Source organism: Kickxella alabastrina (genome assembly GCF_025024165.1).
Source record: "Kickxella alabastrina strain RSA 675 chromosome Unknown BX661scaffold_8, whole genome shotgun sequence".
In the NCBI taxonomy this organism is placed as follows: domain Eukaryota; kingdom Fungi; phylum Kickxellomycota; class Kickxellomycetes; order Kickxellales; family Kickxellaceae; genus Kickxella; species Kickxella alabastrina.
Window position 1 is genome coordinate 360368 of NW_026251479.1, and position 18775 is coordinate 379142.

At 49.3% G+C, this 18775-nt stretch overlaps 8 protein-coding genes across 8 annotated transcripts; 5 read left to right on the forward strand and 3 right to left on the reverse strand.

Moving 5' to 3' along the window:
- Positions 1–668: 668 nt before the first annotated feature.
- On the forward strand, positions 669–1481 carry BX661DRAFT_180945 (uncharacterized protein; the record flags this gene model as incomplete). Its single annotated transcript, XM_051535573.1, has 1 exon — positions 669–1481. A coding segment is annotated over exon 1 (348 nt), but the record flags the coding sequence as incomplete, so codon positions are not given.
- A 442-nt stretch (positions 1482–1923) lies between these two features.
- BX661DRAFT_180947 (glyceraldehyde-3-phosphate dehydrogenase) lies at positions 1924–3317 on the reverse strand. The gene is made up of 2 exons (XM_051535574.1): positions 3186–3317; positions 1924–3060 (listed from the first exon to the last, which is right to left on the reverse strand). Exon 2 carries the CDS (start codon positions 3018–3020, stop codon positions 2010–2012), a length of 1011 nt encoding a protein of 336 aa, XP_051392462.1. The 5' UTR covers positions 3021–3060; positions 3186–3317; the 3' UTR covers positions 1924–2009.
- Positions 3318–4615: 1298 nt separating this feature from the next.
- BX661DRAFT_96349 (transcriptional regulator of RNA polII, SAGA, subunit-domain-containing protein) lies at positions 4616–6224 on the forward strand. Its single transcript, XM_051539623.1, has one exon. The coding sequence runs from the start codon at positions 4800–4802 to the stop codon at positions 6147–6149; it is 1350 nt and encodes a 449-aa protein (XP_051392463.1). The 5' UTR covers positions 4616–4799; the 3' UTR covers positions 6150–6224.
- BX661DRAFT_180951 (uncharacterized protein) lies at positions 6217–8854 on the reverse strand (the record flags this gene model as incomplete). Its single annotated transcript, XM_051535575.1, has 7 exons — positions 8437–8854; positions 8284–8404; positions 7410–7821; positions 6962–7347; positions 6695–6855; positions 6465–6641; positions 6217–6224 (listed from the first exon to the last, which is right to left on the reverse strand). The coding sequence occupies exons 1-7, from the start codon at positions 8600–8602 to the stop codon at positions 6217–6219; spliced, it is 1431 nt and encodes a 476-aa protein (XP_051392464.1). The 5' UTR covers positions 8603–8854.
- A 388-nt stretch (positions 8855–9242) lies between these two features.
- Positions 9243–10111, forward strand: BX661DRAFT_197728 (uncharacterized protein; the record flags this gene model as incomplete). Its single annotated transcript, XM_051538164.1, has 2 exons — positions 9243–9746; positions 9785–10111. The coding sequence occupies 2 exons, from the start codon at positions 9243–9245 to the stop codon at positions 10109–10111; spliced, it is 831 nt and encodes a 276-aa protein (XP_051392465.1).
- BX661DRAFT_96370 (kinetochore component CENP-S-domain-containing protein) lies at positions 10079–11087 on the reverse strand. Its single transcript, XM_051539624.1, has 5 exons — positions 10941–11087; positions 10770–10841; positions 10546–10619; positions 10357–10383; positions 10079–10234 (listed from the first exon to the last, which is right to left on the reverse strand). The coding sequence occupies exons 1-5, from the start codon at positions 11008–11010 to the stop codon at positions 10142–10144; spliced, it is 336 nt and encodes a 111-aa protein (XP_051392466.1). The 5' UTR covers positions 11011–11087; the 3' UTR covers positions 10079–10141.
- A 1123-nt stretch (positions 11088–12210) lies between these two features.
- Positions 12211–16577, forward strand: BX661DRAFT_193615 (kinase-like domain-containing protein; the record flags this gene model as incomplete). The annotated part of the gene is given in 10 exon segments (XM_051537795.1): positions 12211–12327; positions 13293–13363; positions 13417–13680; positions 13982–14016; positions 14351–14397; positions 14409–14697; positions 14725–15008; positions 15041–15073; positions 15088–15467; positions 16511–16577. The coding sequence occupies 10 exon segments, from the start codon at positions 12211–12213 to the stop codon at positions 16575–16577; spliced, it is 1587 nt and encodes a 528-aa protein (XP_051392467.1).
- A 703-nt stretch (positions 16578–17280) lies between these two features.
- BX661DRAFT_180957 (Metallo-dependent phosphatase-like protein) lies at positions 17281–18601 on the forward strand. Its single transcript, XM_051535576.1, has one exon. The coding sequence runs from the start codon at positions 17504–17506 to the stop codon at positions 18461–18463; it is 960 nt and encodes a 319-aa protein (XP_051392468.1). The 5' UTR covers positions 17281–17503; the 3' UTR covers positions 18464–18601.
- The last annotated feature ends 174 nt before the right edge of the window (positions 18602–18775 follow it).

An 18775-nucleotide genomic window follows, 5' to 3' on the forward strand; every position in this document is an offset into this window, starting at 1 on the left:
CAAGTACAATGAGTGGGACCGCAGTTCCACAGCCATTGCTGCCTCCCTGAAACGCGCGCTGCCCAAGGTCAACCAGCAGTTGCACAACAATGATCTGTACAAGAGGCGCCTGATAAATCACAACATTATCACACAGCGATCGGATGAGCAAACACAGGTTCTTGTTGACTGGTCCATTCATGAGCTGGAGTACCGGGGCACAATGCATCGCAACGAGCACATTGGGGCTGAGTACATGACACAGACAGAGGCTTCCAACGGGCACTTAGCCGAATCCATAGAGCACTTTGATGATGCCTACGAGAGCTGGGCCAATTCCTCGACACAGTCGTTTGTAAGGCGTCCGCCTGGCCTTGTGATGGGGAACACGCCAGTAATTTAGATAAACGCTGATTCGCCTATGGGCACAGTTACCAGCATCAATTACAGATCTTATCATGGGCGTGCTGCAGATGTTTTTTTGAATGTGAGCTGCATGGGCCACAACAGCAGGAACAACTCAATTTTGGCGCACTAACTGCAAACTGTGCGCACAGTATGACGAGCAAATTTAAACTTTCTTTGGCTGGCTGGATGGCTGGATGGCTGGAAGCATTCAGCCTGAGGAAATCTTAATGCGCATTTGCATTCATTTTTCCCATTAATTTTTCACTCTCTTTATCTCCCTAGTTTTGCTCTTGTTTTTTTGGCATATTTTAAATATTATTGAAATGACCTTTTGATACCCATATTCTGCAAACTAATTATATCTGTGGCCACATTGCACGAGCACGTTGGAGCCAGCATTTCATGGCAATGATTTGCAAAGTGGCGCTGACTAACTTTTTATTAGGTGAGGGAAAAAGGAATGCGCGCGTGCCGCACAGCAGAGAAGCACAAATTAGCGGTCAATAATTAAATTGCGACAAAGTTTGCATACACAAGTGCCACCCAGCACAACATTATTGATGCCAGCAACCGCACCATATGGACTAAGCAAGACGAGCAGCCTGCCGGCGGCACAGCTTTGTTATCCAGCACCGAAAACGACAACAAATTTATTGCCGAGTACCAGAACAAACGCATATGTAAGCTCATCCATGCCGCCGAAAAAATGGTATGGGCGCGCTGAGGGATGCAACGCCTGACGAGTACGTAGACATTGTTGACGAGTGGGCACAGTCTGGGGACTGCGTTGTAGTAGTTATCTTGGTTAATTCCAGCGCCGCCTCGAGGAGGTCAGAGTCGATTGAGCGTGCGCTGGCGGCCGGATTTGCAGAGACCGTGTTTCTGCGCGTGTCTGCCGATGAGTGTGGATTCGCTGATGCCTCGGTGGTATCGATTGTGCTGGTTCGCCGTGGCGGTGAGCTGAAACATAATTTGGTCCGCGTCGTCGATCATCTCAGTGATCCAAATGGGTTTGTGTCGCATGATGTAACCCAGCTCTTGGACTCCATCTTGTGCAAATGGCAGAAGAGCAGTATATGACTGCTTGCAGCAGTCCGAATATCCCTTAGATAGTTGTCCTTTGACTGTAAAAGGGGTGCAAATGTGCAGATATGCGGTGGTTTTCAATTTTTTGGCTGTGCTTGTGCTTGTGCTTGTGCTTGCTGAGACAAAATAATTTATCGACAATCGGAATGCCAATATGACGCGGAGATATAAGATGAGCGTGCGAATGTTTAAATGCGAACACAGACACGATTCTTGATAACGCGGGATGTTTCGGAACGGTATGCTGCAGCGATTGCTTGCGGAAAGGAATCCAGGCTGAGTGGCAATCGAAGATAAGGAAGGGTGGCCCGTGCGAACTTTCACACATTTGCTTTTTTTTCGTTCCGATTTTCCTTCAATTATAAGGACCACGTGTTAATAAATGGCAGCGAACAAGCAATATTGTGGACATATTGTGGTCCGCACGCAGATTTTTGCGGGGCGCAAAACTTTTTTTCGACACACAATACAGCTGATTGTTCAAAAGGTTGAAAATAAAATTACGTAGAGATTGGGGAGACAAAGAAAATAAAAATTTACTCCTTGCTGGCGACGAACTCGATCAAATCGACGACGCGCTGCGAGTAGCCAAACTCGTTATCGTACCACGAAAGCAGCTTGACAAAGTTGTCGTTGAGAGCAATACCGGCCTTGATATCGACAATCGAGGAGTGGGCGTCGCCGCAGAAGTCCTGCGAGACGACCTCCTCGTCGGTGTAGCCGAGAATGCCCTTGAGGTCAGTGTCAGCGTGCTTCTTGATGACGGCGATGATCTCGTCGTACGAGGCGCCCTTCTCGAGGCGGACGGTCAGATCGACGATCGACACATCGGGGACGGGCACACGCAGAGACATGCCGGTGAGCTTGCCAGCCAGCTCGGGGATAACCTTGCCGACGGCCTTAGCGGCACCAGTGGCGGCGGGGATGATGTTCTGGCCAGCACCGCGGCCAGCACGCCAGTCGCGCTCGGACGGGCTGTCGACGGTCTTCTGGGTGGCAGTGACGGCGTGGCAGGTGGTCATCAGACCCTCAATAATTCCGAACTCGTTGTGCAGGACCTTGGCCAGGGGGGCAAGGCAGTTGGTGGTGCAGGAGGCGTTCGAGATAACGGTGTCCTGGGCGGGGTTGTACTTGTCGAGGTTGACACCGCACACGTACATGGGGGCGTCGCTGGAGGGCGCCGAGATGATGACGCGCTTGGCACCACCCTTCAAGTGGAGGCCGGCCTTCTCCTTGGTGGTGAAGACACCGGTGGACTCGACAACGTAGACAGCGCCGGACTGGCCCCAGGGGATCTGCTCGGGGTTGCGCTCAGCATACACATCGACAGCATGGCCATTGACAACGAGCTTGCCGTCTTCGACAGTGACCTGGGCGCCGACGCGTCCGTGGGTCGAGTCGAAGCGGAGCATGTAGCTCATGTAGTCGACCTTCATGAAGGGATCGTTGATGGCAACGACCTGGACGTTGGGGTTGGTGAGGGCAGCGCGGAAGACGAGGCGACCGATGCGACCGAAACCGTTAATACCGACCTTGATGACAGACATGATATGATGTATTTGTTGTGTGAAAACCTGGGGTTAAATTCTAGACGCACAAGGCAGGTAAAATAAAAAACAGGCAAAAGAGTAGTGTTAGATACCAATATGCGAATGTGCGAATGTGATATAGTTGCGGTATGTGCTAATAGGCGGAATAAGATGCCATTTTACCTTAGACAAAAAAGAATGGATAAAGTTGAAGTTGAAGACAAGTGTAAAGTGAAGCGAGAATGTTCAGGGGGGCCGGCTCGAGCATGCCCTTTATATAAGATTCCTCGCGTCCTCACAACAGGCAACATCCAAATGCTTGCTCGAGGGAAAGAGGGGGGCACTTTCATGGAAATAGGAGGGCAGTAAGGAGTCCCAGCCGATTGCGCATATGGTCACTGAGCGCTTTGGCATATATTTGGCGCAGAGGAGGAGGGGCGGAATGTGCACCAGCGTGGATCGATTTCACTAATCTTTGGGTTCTTTTTTACCCCCTCCCCCTACTCCGGATACCGCATTGCTTTGCTTTTTTTGTTTTGCTCATCCCACTCTTGCTTTGATCGCTTTCCTGTCTTTTTCCTTTGCCCTTTTGGCGACAACATATGACGACGTGGGCGGCGGGGCATTTATCGTTGTTTTCCTCCTACAGCCCTGACTGCACATGGGCCATGCACAGGAGGGGGCGCAAATGGCATGTTATTCTGCAAGAATGAATGCGCGTTCTGCGCATTCTTTTTGATACCTCTTCATGAAGCCTGGCACATTGCACTTTGCCCAATTGCCCCTGCTAGCAAAAGCAAGAGCAAAGTGGTGGCCGGCCAAACGGAAAAACAGAATAATGCCCCGAGCTGCCTGTTGTGTATGAGTACCAGCGTTGATGTTAATCCCCTGTGCTTCGTCCCATTTGGGAACCATGACTTTTCCTCTCCTCCCTCCGCTCCTCCCCAACGGCCATTTCCAGCCAACCACCATCAAGCGGAGTCGTCCATGCAGAAACTCAATTTCCCAAATTTGCCTTTACAAAATAGTGGCGATCCAACAGATGCGCAACAACACGGGCGCGGGCTTGAGGTGCGAAAGCAGAAGAAAAACTTCCACCGCGTTCTTTTTCGTCCAATCCCCTTTGCTTCCTTGTGCAATCAACAATGCCCAATGTCCCGTGGGGCTATTGTTTGCCGTGGGTTTTCAAGTTCAAACTTTCAGCTGCTAAAGGCGCAGTGGTGAGTGATGAGTGATGAGTGATGAGTTTGCGGCCCAGCTCATAGCCATCGTCGGGCTATCGGGCTTTTTGTTTGCCAGTTGAGTCTGGCAGTGACGACAGACAATATCGAATTACCTGTATTTCTCATGGCTCCTTCGGAGTCGCTGCAATACGCCAGGCGCCCACTTTCTGGTTTGGAAAGCACTTCGGCCAATTTGCTGCATTTGCGCCAGCAGTGCGCCACGATCCTGAACACCGACGCTCTTTGTAAAATGGCTGGGTTTTAGATCAGCAAAATAGCACCTCGACTCGACTCGACTCGAATGACGATTTTGAGAAAATCGACATTTCACTTGTCGTGTGGGTTTGAGGGCCGTGATGGTTAAGCATTAATTTGCAAGCGCGCATGTTTTGTATTTTTTTCCTTGCTCTCATTGAAAGGCATTTCTGTGCATTTTGTATTTTATTTGTATTTCGACTATTACTCTCCCCCAATCCATCGCTCAGAATTTACACTTGCAACTAACTTTGAATAAAATCCTTATCTGGTCGGGCACTCAAAGAGCGCAAAGGGCTATTTACCAACAAAAACAAGCATGCAAGCCCAATTGGTCTGGCACCAACCACAGGCGAATGTTAGCGCAGCGGCAGCCAAGGCAGAGGAGCGGTACCAGCTCACACAGCTTAAGGAGCAATTGGCTGAAGCACTAGGCGACGACGGACCTCTTTACTGGTCAGCCCTGCGTGATTTTGTCCAGGGCAAGCTCAATCGGCAAGAATTTGACTTTTACGCGTACCTATATTTATCTGGCGAAAAGGCATCACTGCACAACCAGTTTATCTTGGCCACAATCCACAATGCGCAAAGCGGGGTTGCACCACCAGAGGGAGAGCGCAGCGAGGGATTTGAGGGCAATAAGAAGCGCAAGCTGGAGGATGAGGCCGAGTTGGTCGGTAGCGATGGGCGCGGGAGTCGACGCAGCATAAAGGCGCTCTTGGAGGATCCCAAATGGCGCTACGTCAAGGAGCTGGTCAAATCTTTGAATAAGGCTGAGAGGCGAGCGATAAAGACATTATTGAAAAAGCCCGATATTACCCCCGAAGAGGCGCATACTGCGATTCGGTCGATGAAACCAGTTGTGTTACCATTACCAGCGTCGCAGCTACCACAGTCATACGCTATGGATATTGCCAAGGGCATTACAGCGCCGCTGGTCTACGACACAAAGTCTACGCCTGATATCGAGTCACTGAGCTACCGCATGGTTGCCATTGCTTTGGAGCAGGGGCTGCCTGGCGGCGTAACGCGCGATTCCGGCGAACTGTTGCTGTACGCGTTGGACTGTCACTTGAAAAACGTTGTGTCCAATATGATTTACAAATCGCGATCGAACCGCGCCCTGGGAATTCCTGTCAGCAACGCTCGTGTTATCACTGACAATGAAAACTCGGCAGTTTCTTTTCCAGCCAATGGAGCTTCACTGGACTCGCGCCCAACCACTGGTGGGCTGCGCCTGCGCGACCGCCTGTACCAGAGCAAATCCACGCTGCATCTCGCGGACCTTATGTTTTCCATGGAGATCAACCCAAGTGTGACTGTTGAGCCGCCATTGTGTCTCGAGCGTTGCGCTAACCTGATGACCAACCAGATTCTGGCCGAGGGCCATGGCGACGACGTCGATGAGTCGCATTTGGAGCTTTTCCCCCCGAGCAGTGCCTCTGTAGGCCCAGCAATGGACGCGAACGGATCTAATGGAACCAATGGTTCTACTGGTGTCAATGGCTCAAATGCAAATGCTATTGAGGAGTACGAAGATGACGAGCATAAGCACCGGCGCAAGGTACGCCGCTTGCGCGCGCGCTACGAGCGCTGGTTTGGGCCTTATGTCACTGTGCAGTATGGTGGTGGCGGCGGCGGAAGCAATGGACCGCAGAACGACACGTAGGAAACGTCTTGTAAAGTTGAATACAATACAAATACAAGTTGTATTTTTATTTGTTGCATTTTTCCTGTTAAAAAACTTGAAACAAGAGTGTAGTAAAAAAAAGCAAGGCAAATGAATTTATTTATTTATTCACAACAAAAAATAAAACAAGCCAGTATGATAGACGAGAAGAGTAAAAAAAATCGATAAGGACGAAAACAAGAGAGGGTCGATCAATAGGGGTTGTAGCCAGGCTTGCGAGACGATGACGCGCCGTGGGATCCGCGCACAGGGCCGTCACGGTCGCGGCTAGGCCGAGCACCAGCGCCCCTCGACCCCGGTAGTCATCGCGAGTCCGGCTGCCGCTGTTACCAGCATTGCCGCTGTTGTCACCGCGCGGGCGATCCCTGTCCGATCTCCCACCCATGTTTCCGCCATCGTTGGCCCTGCCGCCCCCACCATCATAGCGACGCGATGAAGAGCGATGGCCGCCGGAATCACGGCCATGCGGTCCTGGTTGCCGCGGCCATCGTGCTGCCGCCCGGCGCTCTTGTTGTACCCGCCACTAAGCGTTCCGCCGCTCTGCTTCTGGTCATAGTATCCGGAGCCCGACTGGTCGCCGCCCTTGCCACCAGAGCCATCGCCCTGGCCGTCAGCAATGGCCGATCCATCGGCGCCTGCGCCGCCGTAGTACGCCCCAGGCATGTTCATCTGGCCGTAGTACCCGCTGGACCGCCGCCAGCAGCAGCAGCAGAGCCGTCGGCACCCGCGACGGCTCCCGAGCTGTCACCCTGGACACCGCCGCCATAGAACCGGCCATGTTTCCGTAGTACCCGCCGTAGTTCATCGCCGCTGAGTAGTCCATGCCGCTGGCAGCCCCACCGGCGCCCATCATGCCGTACCCAGGCATGCCCATCATGCTGTAGCCGGGCATGCCCATCATACCCATGCCCATCATGCCGTAGCCGGGCATGCCTGCCATCATGCCGTACGAGTTGCCCTGCGCGCCGGGCATGCCACCCATCATTGGGCTGGGCTTCTTGCGCACGGCGGGCTTGACGTCGACGCGCTTGCCGTGGATCATGATGCCATCACCCGAGTTTCCAATCTTGACAGCCTGCATCGCCGCATCTTCCGTCTCAAACTGCAGGAACCCGTAGCCGCGCGATCTGCCGGTCTCTCGGTCCATCATCAGCTTGGTCTCCGTGATGACGCCAAACTCGGCGAACCCTGAGTTCAAATCAGCGTCTGTTGCCGAGGGGGCAGGCCGCCGACAAAGACCTTCTCGCCGCGCATATCCTTTGTCGGATCCTCATACGAGTTGCGGCCGCCGCCGTTGCTGTTGTTGTTGCCATAGCCGCCGTCCCCGCCACTGTTGGCGTTGTAGTTTCCAACACTTCCTCCATGAGACTGTTGTCCGCCGGAGTAGTTGTTGCGGCCCTGCGACACTTGGTTGTCGCGCGGAATTGCATGTTTCGGGTCAATCTGCTTGCCGTCCACCGTGTGGGTGGGCTCCTGGAGCACGGCGTTGACTCCGTCGATATTCTCAAAGGTCACAAATCCAAAGCCGCGGGGGCGCCCTGTGGTCTGGTCGCGCATGATCGAGCAGTCAATGATGGTTCCATACTTGGAGAAATACTCGCGCAGCCTGTTCTCGTCCGTCTCCCAGCTCAGACCACCAACAAACAGCTTGCTACTGGCGATGAATCAGTTTCGATCAAGTGCAAGGAGGAGTAGGGCGAGGTGATGAGAGAATGACAATGGTAATGAGAGATGTTTCAATCAAGAGAAAGGGAGTGAAAAAAGTATACGCGAAAGAAAAATAAAAAATGTTAGAAAATAAAACCGACGAAAATTGAAAGGGATGGAAAATAACTGCACAGAATAGGGTGTGCGCACAAATAAATGAGAGCAGCCGTCCAAAGGCAACGTCAAGAACCAAGGCTTTTTGTGATTTATCTTCTCTTTAGTAGCAAGTTTTGAATCAATTATACAGTACCAAAAAAATAACAGTAATGAAAAACTCGAAACAAATGAAAATGAAAACCCAAAAAATATGTACACAGCATGCAAAAGAAAAAAGATAAAAAAACAGGAAAGGTTTTTACAAGGCATCAAAGATACAAGAGAAAAAAATAGGCTCAACCCAACTTACCCCTCGTCCTTGTTGCGAGACACTGTCTGAGGCACATTGCTGCTGCTGTTGTTGTTGCTGTCATTTCCGTTGGCAGCGTTGTCGTTGCTAGATATCCGCCAGCAGAGTTGGCAGCATTGCCCTTGTCGGCAGCAGTAGCAGCAGCAGCATTACCCGCCGACTCGCCACCCTGCGGGATCTGCAGCGTCTGCGTATCGTTGTACAGCCACTGGTTGTCGGTCTGGTAGGGGTCGTAGGCGTCGTATGTCCCGCCTGTGGTGTTCAGCGTGGTGTCATCGTTGTAAATAGAATCATCGATTTCCTTTAGTGGGTCGGACATGGTATCTAATAAGTCTCAGTTGGTGAAGAGAGGAGAGATCCTTGCTGTTCGCGTTCTTGATAAGGTGTATGTTTATGTTTGCGTGTGCCTGGTAAGAGCTAAGCCGTCTTTTTATTCGAATAGGTGGTGGCGGTTCGTCTATGTCCTTTCGAAATTATTGTCCGAGGATTGGGATCCAGATTGAAGAATAAAAATAAAATATGAAAAAAATAAAAATGAGAGGAGAGAGAGGTGGAGGGCTGGGCATTGGCTGTTTGCGCGATTTTACTGTTGATTTTGCGCACGCAAAATATGCAAAAGAAAGATGGCGAAAAAGAAGCCCTTTGTGGCCTTTTATTTATTTTTGTTTATTTTCCGTTTCTTTACTATTTAGTGCGCGTTCAATTCAAGTCTCTAAATGTCAAAGCGTGGGCCGAAAAAGACAATTGCAAAGAGGGTAACACGCTCTGCATCGACACAGTTTAACCGAATGAGAGAAACAGAGAAAAAAGTTAGAGGACAAAACACCCTCATACAACGACACATACCAGTCGGATGATGATCTGGATCCCAAGATCGTAAAGATACTGTCCGACGCATTAGTCAATAACATACACATGTTCAACGTACAAGTGGTAGGCTACGGCCTCAACAACACACAATGGCTCTCAAAGGACAATCTCTCGGACCACCAGCCTCTGTCGAGGAGTACCTGCAGTCCCGAGCCCAGAACAAGGCCGACCTGAGCAAATTCAACATGCTGCTGCCGGAAACCGAGGCAGAATTCATATCCATCACCAACACGGTCGACGATATTGGCTGCCCTGAAAACTTTACATACATTGACAAGAACATCTACTCGGATGATATCCCACGCCCATGCACTCCATTGCACTTCTGCGAGTGCGTTGGCGAATGCGGAAATAACTGCGTCTGCGTGCGCGAGAGCTACTATGATGCCAATGGCAAGGTACAAGTTGACCGCCATGTGCCCCTAATGGAATGCGGGCCCAAATGCAAGTGCGGCGACAACTGCTCGACGCGCGTTGTCCAATGGGGCTCCAAAACCAAATTCGAAATATACCGGTCCCTGTTCAAAGGCTGGGGCGTACGCGCCGCTCAGTTTATTGGCAAAGGCACGTTCATCGCTGAGTACGTCGGCGAAGTCATCACCTTTGAGGAGCCGAGAAGCGCGGCTCTGAGGATACGGCCGCCGGCCTCACGTATCTGTTTGATCTTGACATGGCGTACACGTACGGCGCGAGCGCTGATTTTTCAATTGATGCGAAAACGTACGGAAACATTTCGCATTTTTTCAACCACTCTTGCGATCCGAACATGGAGATCAGGCAGGTGTTTATTGAACATCGGGATCCGCGCTTGCACCGCCTGGCTTTCTTTTCCACCAGGGACATTGACTCGGGTGAGGAGTTGACCTTTGGCTATAGTCCGTCTGCGAGCGACGAGGGCACTGTGAGCTTTGATTGCTACTGTGGCTCGAATATCTGCCGTGGCAGAATTAACTTTTAATCTTAATTTTAAAAATGAAATTGATTATGATTATGACCTCTCGTTGTCAGTGGTATGCTGGGCGCTCTGGGCGTTCTTGGTGCTTGCTTTGCCGGGCTCGGCCTTGCCAGCAAGAAGCTCGAGCTACAAAAAAGAGGAAGTATAGAAAGATAGATTAGAAATACACCCTCATTTGCCTGCCTCAAAAAAAGACGCACTTTGTTTCAAACCCCAACAAGGATCAGACCCTCACACGTAGCACCTACCAAATGTTCGTTCCTGCGTGCGCACAGCTATTTTGTAGTCCAGATAAAAAGCGGTGTTCAAGTGCTTAGTTTGGGTTAATATGTGCCATTACAAGACGCCGTTATTGCAATTCGGGATGTTCAATACCCTCAAGACAGCTCTGACGACCTCGCGCCAGCAGAAAATAGTAAATAATAAGTGAGGTTTACCTTTACGTCGTCCACGGAGATCTTTGCCCGCTTAGCGTGCTTTGCAAAGCATTCGAGATCCGCGCCCATGGTTTCTACAAAGACATTGGTCAAGCCAGGGGGATGGGGTCCATTTTGGTGGTAAAGTAAACATTGGCCTTTTTAGGTAGGTTGTTTAGCGTGTGCAAATCACCCATCCCTCCCTCTCGCAACTCCCTTATTTTGCTTTAATTTTAGGCACTTACCTGCTTGCGAGAATACGACGTGGCTCAGGGCATCGACAAATGTCGGTGAGAACTTTGTGCCTGTTTTCGACTCTACATATGAATAGGCCATACAAATTCGGCGCTGAAAATATCAATTTCAATGTGAAAGAGAAAGAAAAGGACATATCAATGTGCGCGTGTTATTGTTACCATCTTCGTCGCACAGCTGGGCGACGGCGTACCAAACGGCAGCCCGGGCGCTGTTCATATCAGTATTCATATTGCAGATAGAGGCGATATTTGTATTCGGACGAGTAAAAAAAGGTATTTTGTATGCAAAAAAATAAAAGCGGAAAGGGAAAAAGCGTAGTACGGTTTAAGGTTTTGTGCTGACCGTCTCGGGGACCACTTATGCATTTCGTTTACAATAAAACCCTGCGTTTGGGTTTGATTTGTTATAGGGCCATGTGGCTAGGGTTCTGCAATAGAGCCCATGAGGGCAAGGTGATGTGGTGAACACTCGTCTTATTCATCAACTTTAGGTTTTGTTTTTTACTTGCTTTATATCTCACTCAATGGACCTATTTTCTCTCGTGTTTTTATTTGGACACGGACCGGTCCTGCCATACCATATGGAACACTGGCCTAAAAGTCGGTTTTTTCTATTGCAACGCATACTCTGTCAGTTGAGCACTTCTGGCTCTGGCCATATCAGGCCATTTAAACAGTCGTCTTTGCAAAAAGAAAATTGCCTGGCAATGTCCAAGATAGCGAAAAAGAAAAAGACATGGGGGAGCATTTGCCAAGCCTACATAAGCCTGCGTTAGATGGGCTTTTCAGACAGACTTTGTGCTTTAAGTCTTTGCGGCTTTTGCGCATATAGCCGGCCTCAAGAAGTAGCATACAGATTTAGGGCCAAAAACCTTAGCTGGGTTGTATCTTCTGTTGTTAATGGTCTCTATAAATAAGTTGCTAGAAAGAACTTTTGCCAGGAAGAAGGGCCCCTCAAAAATTTCTCGTCTATTTTTACTCTTTTGTCTGCTCTTTTTTTTGTACTTCTCTATTATTTCCAACTGCCAGCACATCTCTCGAACATTGCGTTTTCTTATTTTATTATCCCTTTTTGCTCATCTGCTTCTAATTCCCAGCATCTTATATTTCCTCTTTTTAAAAAACACGTCGCTCAAGTTCTTTCTCTCTCCTACTTTTCTTCTGCTTTAGGTTTTGGCACCGGTTTTTATTTTATATTTAATTTAGATTTCTTCAGCCAACAACAACGCGTACAATCACTCGCTCGCTCTTTCTACTCTTTTTCTTATTGTTGGCTGGCAATTTTTTGAATAGCACGTTAAAAAACACTCATACGAATAGCGGAACGTCAATTTAAAAAAGACTAGCAACGCACACACGCGGAACCGACCTAGGTGTTTATATAAAAAACTTTCGTTTCGATACAAACCCTCCGGCTTGTTTTGTGGAAATGGACAGCTCCAGTGGGATTTACAAGAACGGTTACATTTCGTTGAAGGAATCGTGGATGTGGTCTAGGCGATGGGCGGTACTGAAGCGAAGCACGCTTTCCTTTCACAAAAACGAGGTATGTTTTGTTTACTAGCCTCCTTAGTATATCACTCTTTCTCTGTCTCCGTGTCTCTATGTCTCTGTCTCCACACCACCGGCGCAAGGGGATTTTCCACAAAATTGGTACATCTTTTTTTGTTGTTGTTTGAGCGCTTTTTCTTGCGAATAAAAGGCGCTTGGGCATGGTTTGGTGCGCGTTCGTTCGCCTCTGAAGCTGTCACTTGAGAGGGGGATCGTACTTGGCCGAGCAACAAACAGAACAACTACACGCGTTTTCGTTTTGCAGTGTCGTCTGGCTCCTCCGCTTCTTTTTTCTCAAAGTTCTGGACCCGCTCGCCAGCTCAAGCACGGCTCTGGCCAAGAGAGCAGGTCCCGATGGGAGGCGGCGCACGCTATTTTTTTATCATTTTCTAGCCCGATGCTATTTTTATTATAGGACTGGCCGGCCGGCCCGGTTAACCTGGTCTGCTGCGATATAGCTCGCAACTGCCTTGTCCCCCCTTTTCTCCCTCTTTCCTGTTTTCCTTGTCACGACAAAGAGAAAAATGTTTTTTTGCGTTGCTATTTTCTTTTTTTTTACTAGGGCCGCTGCAAGCTTTTCCAGTTTATATTTGCTATTACTGCCATGCACAAAACGAGGCAGATTTTTCTTTCCGAGCGCACACATAACGCACCCCCCCTTGCTCCATCTCACTCCATTTCGCGCATCTCCGTTCCTGAGAAAAAAAACAGGCTGGCATTTATGCAAATGTATGCGCCAAATAAGCAGATGCACGTGCTTGGTTAGCCACCAATGCACACGCTTTCTCGGGTGCTCTGGCGCTCAGCAGTGCCCTTTTGAGTAGGTGTAGTGTGCTCCTATTATCATACATTATCTGTGCCTGGCTGCCCAAAGTGCCCAAACAGTGCGTCCTCTCAACGACAAAACCATTTATTAAATCGCTTTGTTTGCTTGATTGTTTGTCTTTTTGTGCACCATAGAAAGCAGTCCAAGCCACCGCCCTGATCTTTCTCAAGGAGGTGCAGGGCGTAAACCGGTCTGAACTAAAGTCGTATTGCATTGAAATCAAAACAAAGGAGCGCGACTACTACATCCATGCGCCAGCGACGACGACCTGTACTCGTGGCTGGACTCGATATACGAGAAGTGCCCTCTTCTGAGCGGAGTCTCGCCGCCGTCCAACTTCCACCACCAGGTGCACGTCGACTTTGACCCAGTCAGCGGAATGTTCATCGGGCTACCTGACAAATGGGCCAAGCTATTGCAGTCGTCCAACATTACGCAGCAGGATTATGCCCAGAATCCGCAGGCTGTTCTGGACGTGCTAGAGTTTTACACAAAGAACACTGCCGATGGGAACGCGGGCGTGTCTGTCTCGACCAACAAGATGGCCGGGCTTGTCGGAAACGGCTCGTCGCGGATTTCGCCCCCAGATCTGTCCGGAGACAGCGCCTATTCGGTAAGTTTTTTCGTAAGCATTTGCTGTGTGTTTTTTTACTGCTGTTTCGCTTTGTGTGTGTGCTCTTTATGACGGTGACTATGACCTAAGAGGGGCGCATTTTCTGTCCGATTGAGTGTTTGCACAGCGTCCAGTTTATCTTTTAAACCTTTGCTTCGTCGTCCTCCTAAAGTTTTGGCCGTCACTGCAGCCTTTCGGACACGATAATAGACTGATCTTGGTCCAAAATTTCATCGACGGGTTTGGTTTGTGGATTCGAAAGACACAACAGCCTACACTGAGGGGTTTCTACATCCAATACAAAAAAACGGAACAGACATCAGCTAAACGACAATGACCCATTTGTATTTTTTGCTTACACGTGCATTCATACTGTAGAGATATGCGCCCGGCGGTTCTAACAAGCCGTTACCCCCTGCGAAGCCTGAGATGCCGTCGAACTTTAGCATTCCAAGAACAGGCCGATGCCATCAAGGAGGCACAGCTGCGGAAACAGGTGACAGACGGGTTGGGCAACATGTCTGTGAGCAGGGTTAGCACCAGCAGCGGCAGCGGCAGCTCAATGACCTTAAACGGTAGCACCACCGGGCCCAAGCGGCAGTCCGTGTCCGTTGCGCACCTCACGGGTCACAACAAGACGTCCATTCCCATTGGCGGAAACAGCAACGGCAACGGCGCCAACTTGTCGTCATCATCGTGGCGGCAAAACGAAAGCGCCGTGACCTCTTCGGCTGGCGATGGTGGCCGCGCGCAGATGACCAAGACACAGTCCAAAGCCAAAGAGGATGCGCTGGCCGCCCTCGTTGGCAAGTCCGACATTGTGCCGCCACCAAAGCCCAAGAAGGACGTCCGCCTGTCGACGCTGACCGAGTCGCAGATCATGTCCAAGCTGCGCACGATTGTGTCCCGGGATGATCCAAGGTGCTGTACAGCAAGGTAAGAAGATCGGACAGGGCGCATCCGGAACGTGTACATGGCCAGGTCGATTAGGAATGGAGAACTGGTGGCGATTAAGCAGATGGATTTGTCTAAGCAGCCGCGGAAGGAGCTGCTGGTCAACGAGATCCTGGTCATGAAGGAGTCTCGGCACGCCAATATTGTCAACTACATCGAGTCCTTCCTGATAAACTCGGCCGATCTCTGGGTGGTCATGGAGTACATGGAGGGCGGTGCGCTGACCGATGTCATTGACAACAACAAGTTGGATGAGATGCAGATCGCCACCGTATGTCGCGAGGTATGCCGGGGCTCAACCATCTGCATAAGCAGGACATTATCCACCGCGACATCAAATCGGACAACGTGTGCTGGGCGAGGACGGCCAGGTGAAGATCACCGATTTTGGATTCTGCGCCAAGCTCTCGGAGCAACGCAGCAAGCGCGCAACAATGGTCGGTACCCCCTACTGGATGGCCCCCGAGGTGGTCAAGCAGAAACCCTATGGCCCCAAGGTCGACGTCTGGTCGCTGGGCATCATGGTTATTGAAATGATCGAGAGTGAGCCGCCTTACCTTGACGAAGAGCCGCTCAAGGCGCTCTATCTTATTGCTACCAATGGCACGCCGGCGCTTAAGCACCCAGAGACGCTGAGCCGGGAGCTTAAGGGCTTTTTGGCTGAGTGCCTGTGCGTCGACGTCCAGAGCCGCGCGACGATGGAGGAACTGCTGACCCAGGAATTTTTGCTCAAGAAGGCACAGTCGATAACCTCGTTGATCCCCTGTTGACCGGAAATAAATAATTGGCTTCGTTAGAGTCTGTTTATTTTTCTCTTTCCCCCCGCCACAACACCCGCCCTTCTACCAACTCCTCCTTAATTTGACTCTGATAGTATTAGTCGAACTCTGATTCAACAACACAACAGTACTTTTTTTATTTTTTCCCATTGCACAGATTATATTTTTCCTCTATCTAAAACTATTCTCCCCTATCTTTTTTTTATTAATTTCCCTTTCTTTGTTTTCTCCATGCTATCTTTAAACGCCCAAAAAAATTTAATGCAAAACATTGGATTTTAATTTTAAGTGATGATCGCTATACTAAAATAAAACAATGAGACTACAAGTATCCTGCAAATCGACATCCTTCCAATTCAGATTGCTTCTTGCGCACACACTTGGTCTTGGGCTTTGGCTTGATCAAAGTCCCGGGCGTCGCTGTAGACTTGCTTCACCCGACTCTGACGATGCCTTTTTGCGCAAGAAATGGGGAGGACGCTTTGCCTTTAGGCAGGGCATTAATAATGATGCGAAAGTTTAGCACCATAGCCATGTCGCGATTCTACTTCCGTCTGCCTGATGGCACTTTTTCGCCATCCTTGATTTTGGTTCCGTCAGCCCTAAAGGTTTCCAGGCAGTCTTCCATTGTGCACTGGAGCAAGCTGTGTCATAAAATATGGCGAGGTTTTTCTACTGCTGGAACTGTATTAACCCTGTTGCGGCCACCTGCTGCTGCTGCTGCTGCTGTTGTTTCTACTGCTGCTTGCTGCTGCTGCCGGCCAACTTGTGTACATCCTCTGTCTGATTTTGCGCTCGATCTTACCCTGCGACCAGCCGCTCAGCCTGACAATGTGCTCGAGATTATCGGCAGACTGGATATTGATGTACTGCTTACGAGTTCACTCAGCCAGCCTATTCCGCAGCTGCTGTGACAGAATTGGCAGCGGCAGCGGTTGCGGCTGCAACAGAATTGGATGAATATAAAACTACATCGTCAAGCGTCAGACTTAACCCATAACCAAAGCATCAGTCAGACGCAAACCTTAAATACTTCCCTGCATTTTCAAAATTTTGGACTTTCTGATATTTAGGCTAAAAAAACTAGGGGAAACGGGTTTTTGGAAACCCCTGCTTAAAAATCTGAAATTTTGCTATAAACGGCTGGAAATTCCGAAATACATTTTACTAGTGTATTGCTTGTGTTTAGAAAGTTGTGAAACGGGTATTGGATAAACTTTATAAGCTATATATTTTTAATCGCCCCAGCATCGACTACTTGACCTCTGTTCTATCTGATTGGGTTAATGAAATCAACCAAGTTAATACAATATACTTAAATAATAAAGGGTACCCCCTCCAGGCAAAACAGAAAATTAAGAAAGCATGACTGCGCTTTTTTAAAAGGCAGTTTATAGACTTTCTTGGTTATGATAAAAATACAAGGCTTTAAAGTTGCCATAAAATTTGGCCAACTTTATTATTGCAGACATCTTTGTTAAATGGTACAGGGTTCTGTCGTTTTCAGAATTAGGGATTTTGCGAGTTTGGAATAGAACTTTCTGAGCCTTGTAATATATTTATATATTCGTGAATTAAAGTCTTTGGCAAAAAATCAAAATAAGTTACACCTATTTTTTTTGCAGGTTTGACTTTGAAATTATGCAAATCAAAAACAAATGTTTGAATCACGAGGAAAATGGGACACTGTTGTTGGTCTGCCCGATTTTTATTAAACTTTTTGAATAACCTTTGCGTAGTGGCGGTCCTGCCGCTCAAAAAAACATAATTTAGGAGCTTCAAGAAAGCAAATTGGTACTATTTATTTTTCTCTCTCTCTTTCTCTCTCTCTCTCGCCAATTTTCCCTTGCTTTGATTTGCATTCCTTTACTTGTAAATTTGTATTTTATTTACGCGTCCAATCTAAACTAGAATCCATTTTTGACGAGGTCCTTTTTAATCGTAAACACAAGCAGTCAGGAGCACGCGGTCAACATAATAAAAAATTAGAGTAAGAACCATGGCCGGACCTGTTGAATGGCTTGAGACCGTCCGCAAATGCGACTGTCTTTCTGAAGCGGACGTGAAGAAACTCTGTGAGCGCGTCAAGGAGCTTCTGATGGAAGAGTCGAACGTCCAACCAGTGCAGTCGCCGGTGACGGTGTGCGGCGATATCCACGGGCAATTCTACGACGTGCTGAAGCTGCTGCGCGTAGGCGGCGAGCCACCCGAGACAAACTACATTTTTATGGGCGACTTTGTCGACCGCGGGTACTACAGCTTAGAGACGTTCACGCTGCTCATGTGCCTGAAGGCGCAGTGGCCGGACAAAATCACGCTCCTGCGTGGCAACCACGAGAGCCGGCAAATCACACAAGTGTATGGGTTCTATGATGAGTGCAATATGAAGTACGGTAACGCCAATGTGTGGAAGTACTGCTGTCAGGTGTTTGACTACTTGACTCTGGCGGCCATAGTGGATGGGCGGGTCCTGTGTGTGCACGGAGGACTGTCGCCAGATTTGCGGACGTTGGACCAGATGCGGACGATTCAGAGGTGCCAGGAGATTCCACATGAGGGGCCCTTCTGCGACCTGATGTGGTCAGATCCCGAAGATATTGACAGCTGGGCGGTGAGCCCGCGCGGTGCCGGGTGGCTGTTTGGTGCCCGGGTCACCGAGGAGTTCAACCACGTCAATGGTCTGACGCTGCTGGCGCGCGCCCATCAGCTTGTGCAAGAAGGATATAAGTTTATGTTTCCCGAGCGCAACCTCGTCACTGTGTGGAGTGCTCCGAACTACTGTTATCGGTGCGGCAACGTAGCTAGCATACTCAGGATTGAAGAGGACTTGGATGTCACTGATGACTCGTTCCAGATCTTCCAGGCTGTGCCTGATAAGGAGAGAATTGTGCCGCCGCGGATACCCGGATCGATGGGAGGCGGTGGCAGCGGCGGCATTGGTGGCCAATATTTCCTCTGAGGCATGTAGTCGCGGACATAAGAAATGGCTTGCCTATTTGCTTTGTTTTATTTTGTTTTTGTTTTGGCTTAGACGGCGACAGTGTTGCACTCACATTCCGCATATTGACTTTTTTCTCTCTCTCTCATCCCCTTTTCCTAATATTATTTTTCTATCCTTTTCTTTTCAGTGCGATTTTTTTGTTTCATACGTTAGAAGAAAATAAAGTCAAGAGAATGAGTGAGTGAACCCGGGTCCTTCCAAGCGTAGGATTTGCTGTACTCTTGAGGAATGCATACATGGGCCATTGTGACGCAGTGCTCAAACGGACAA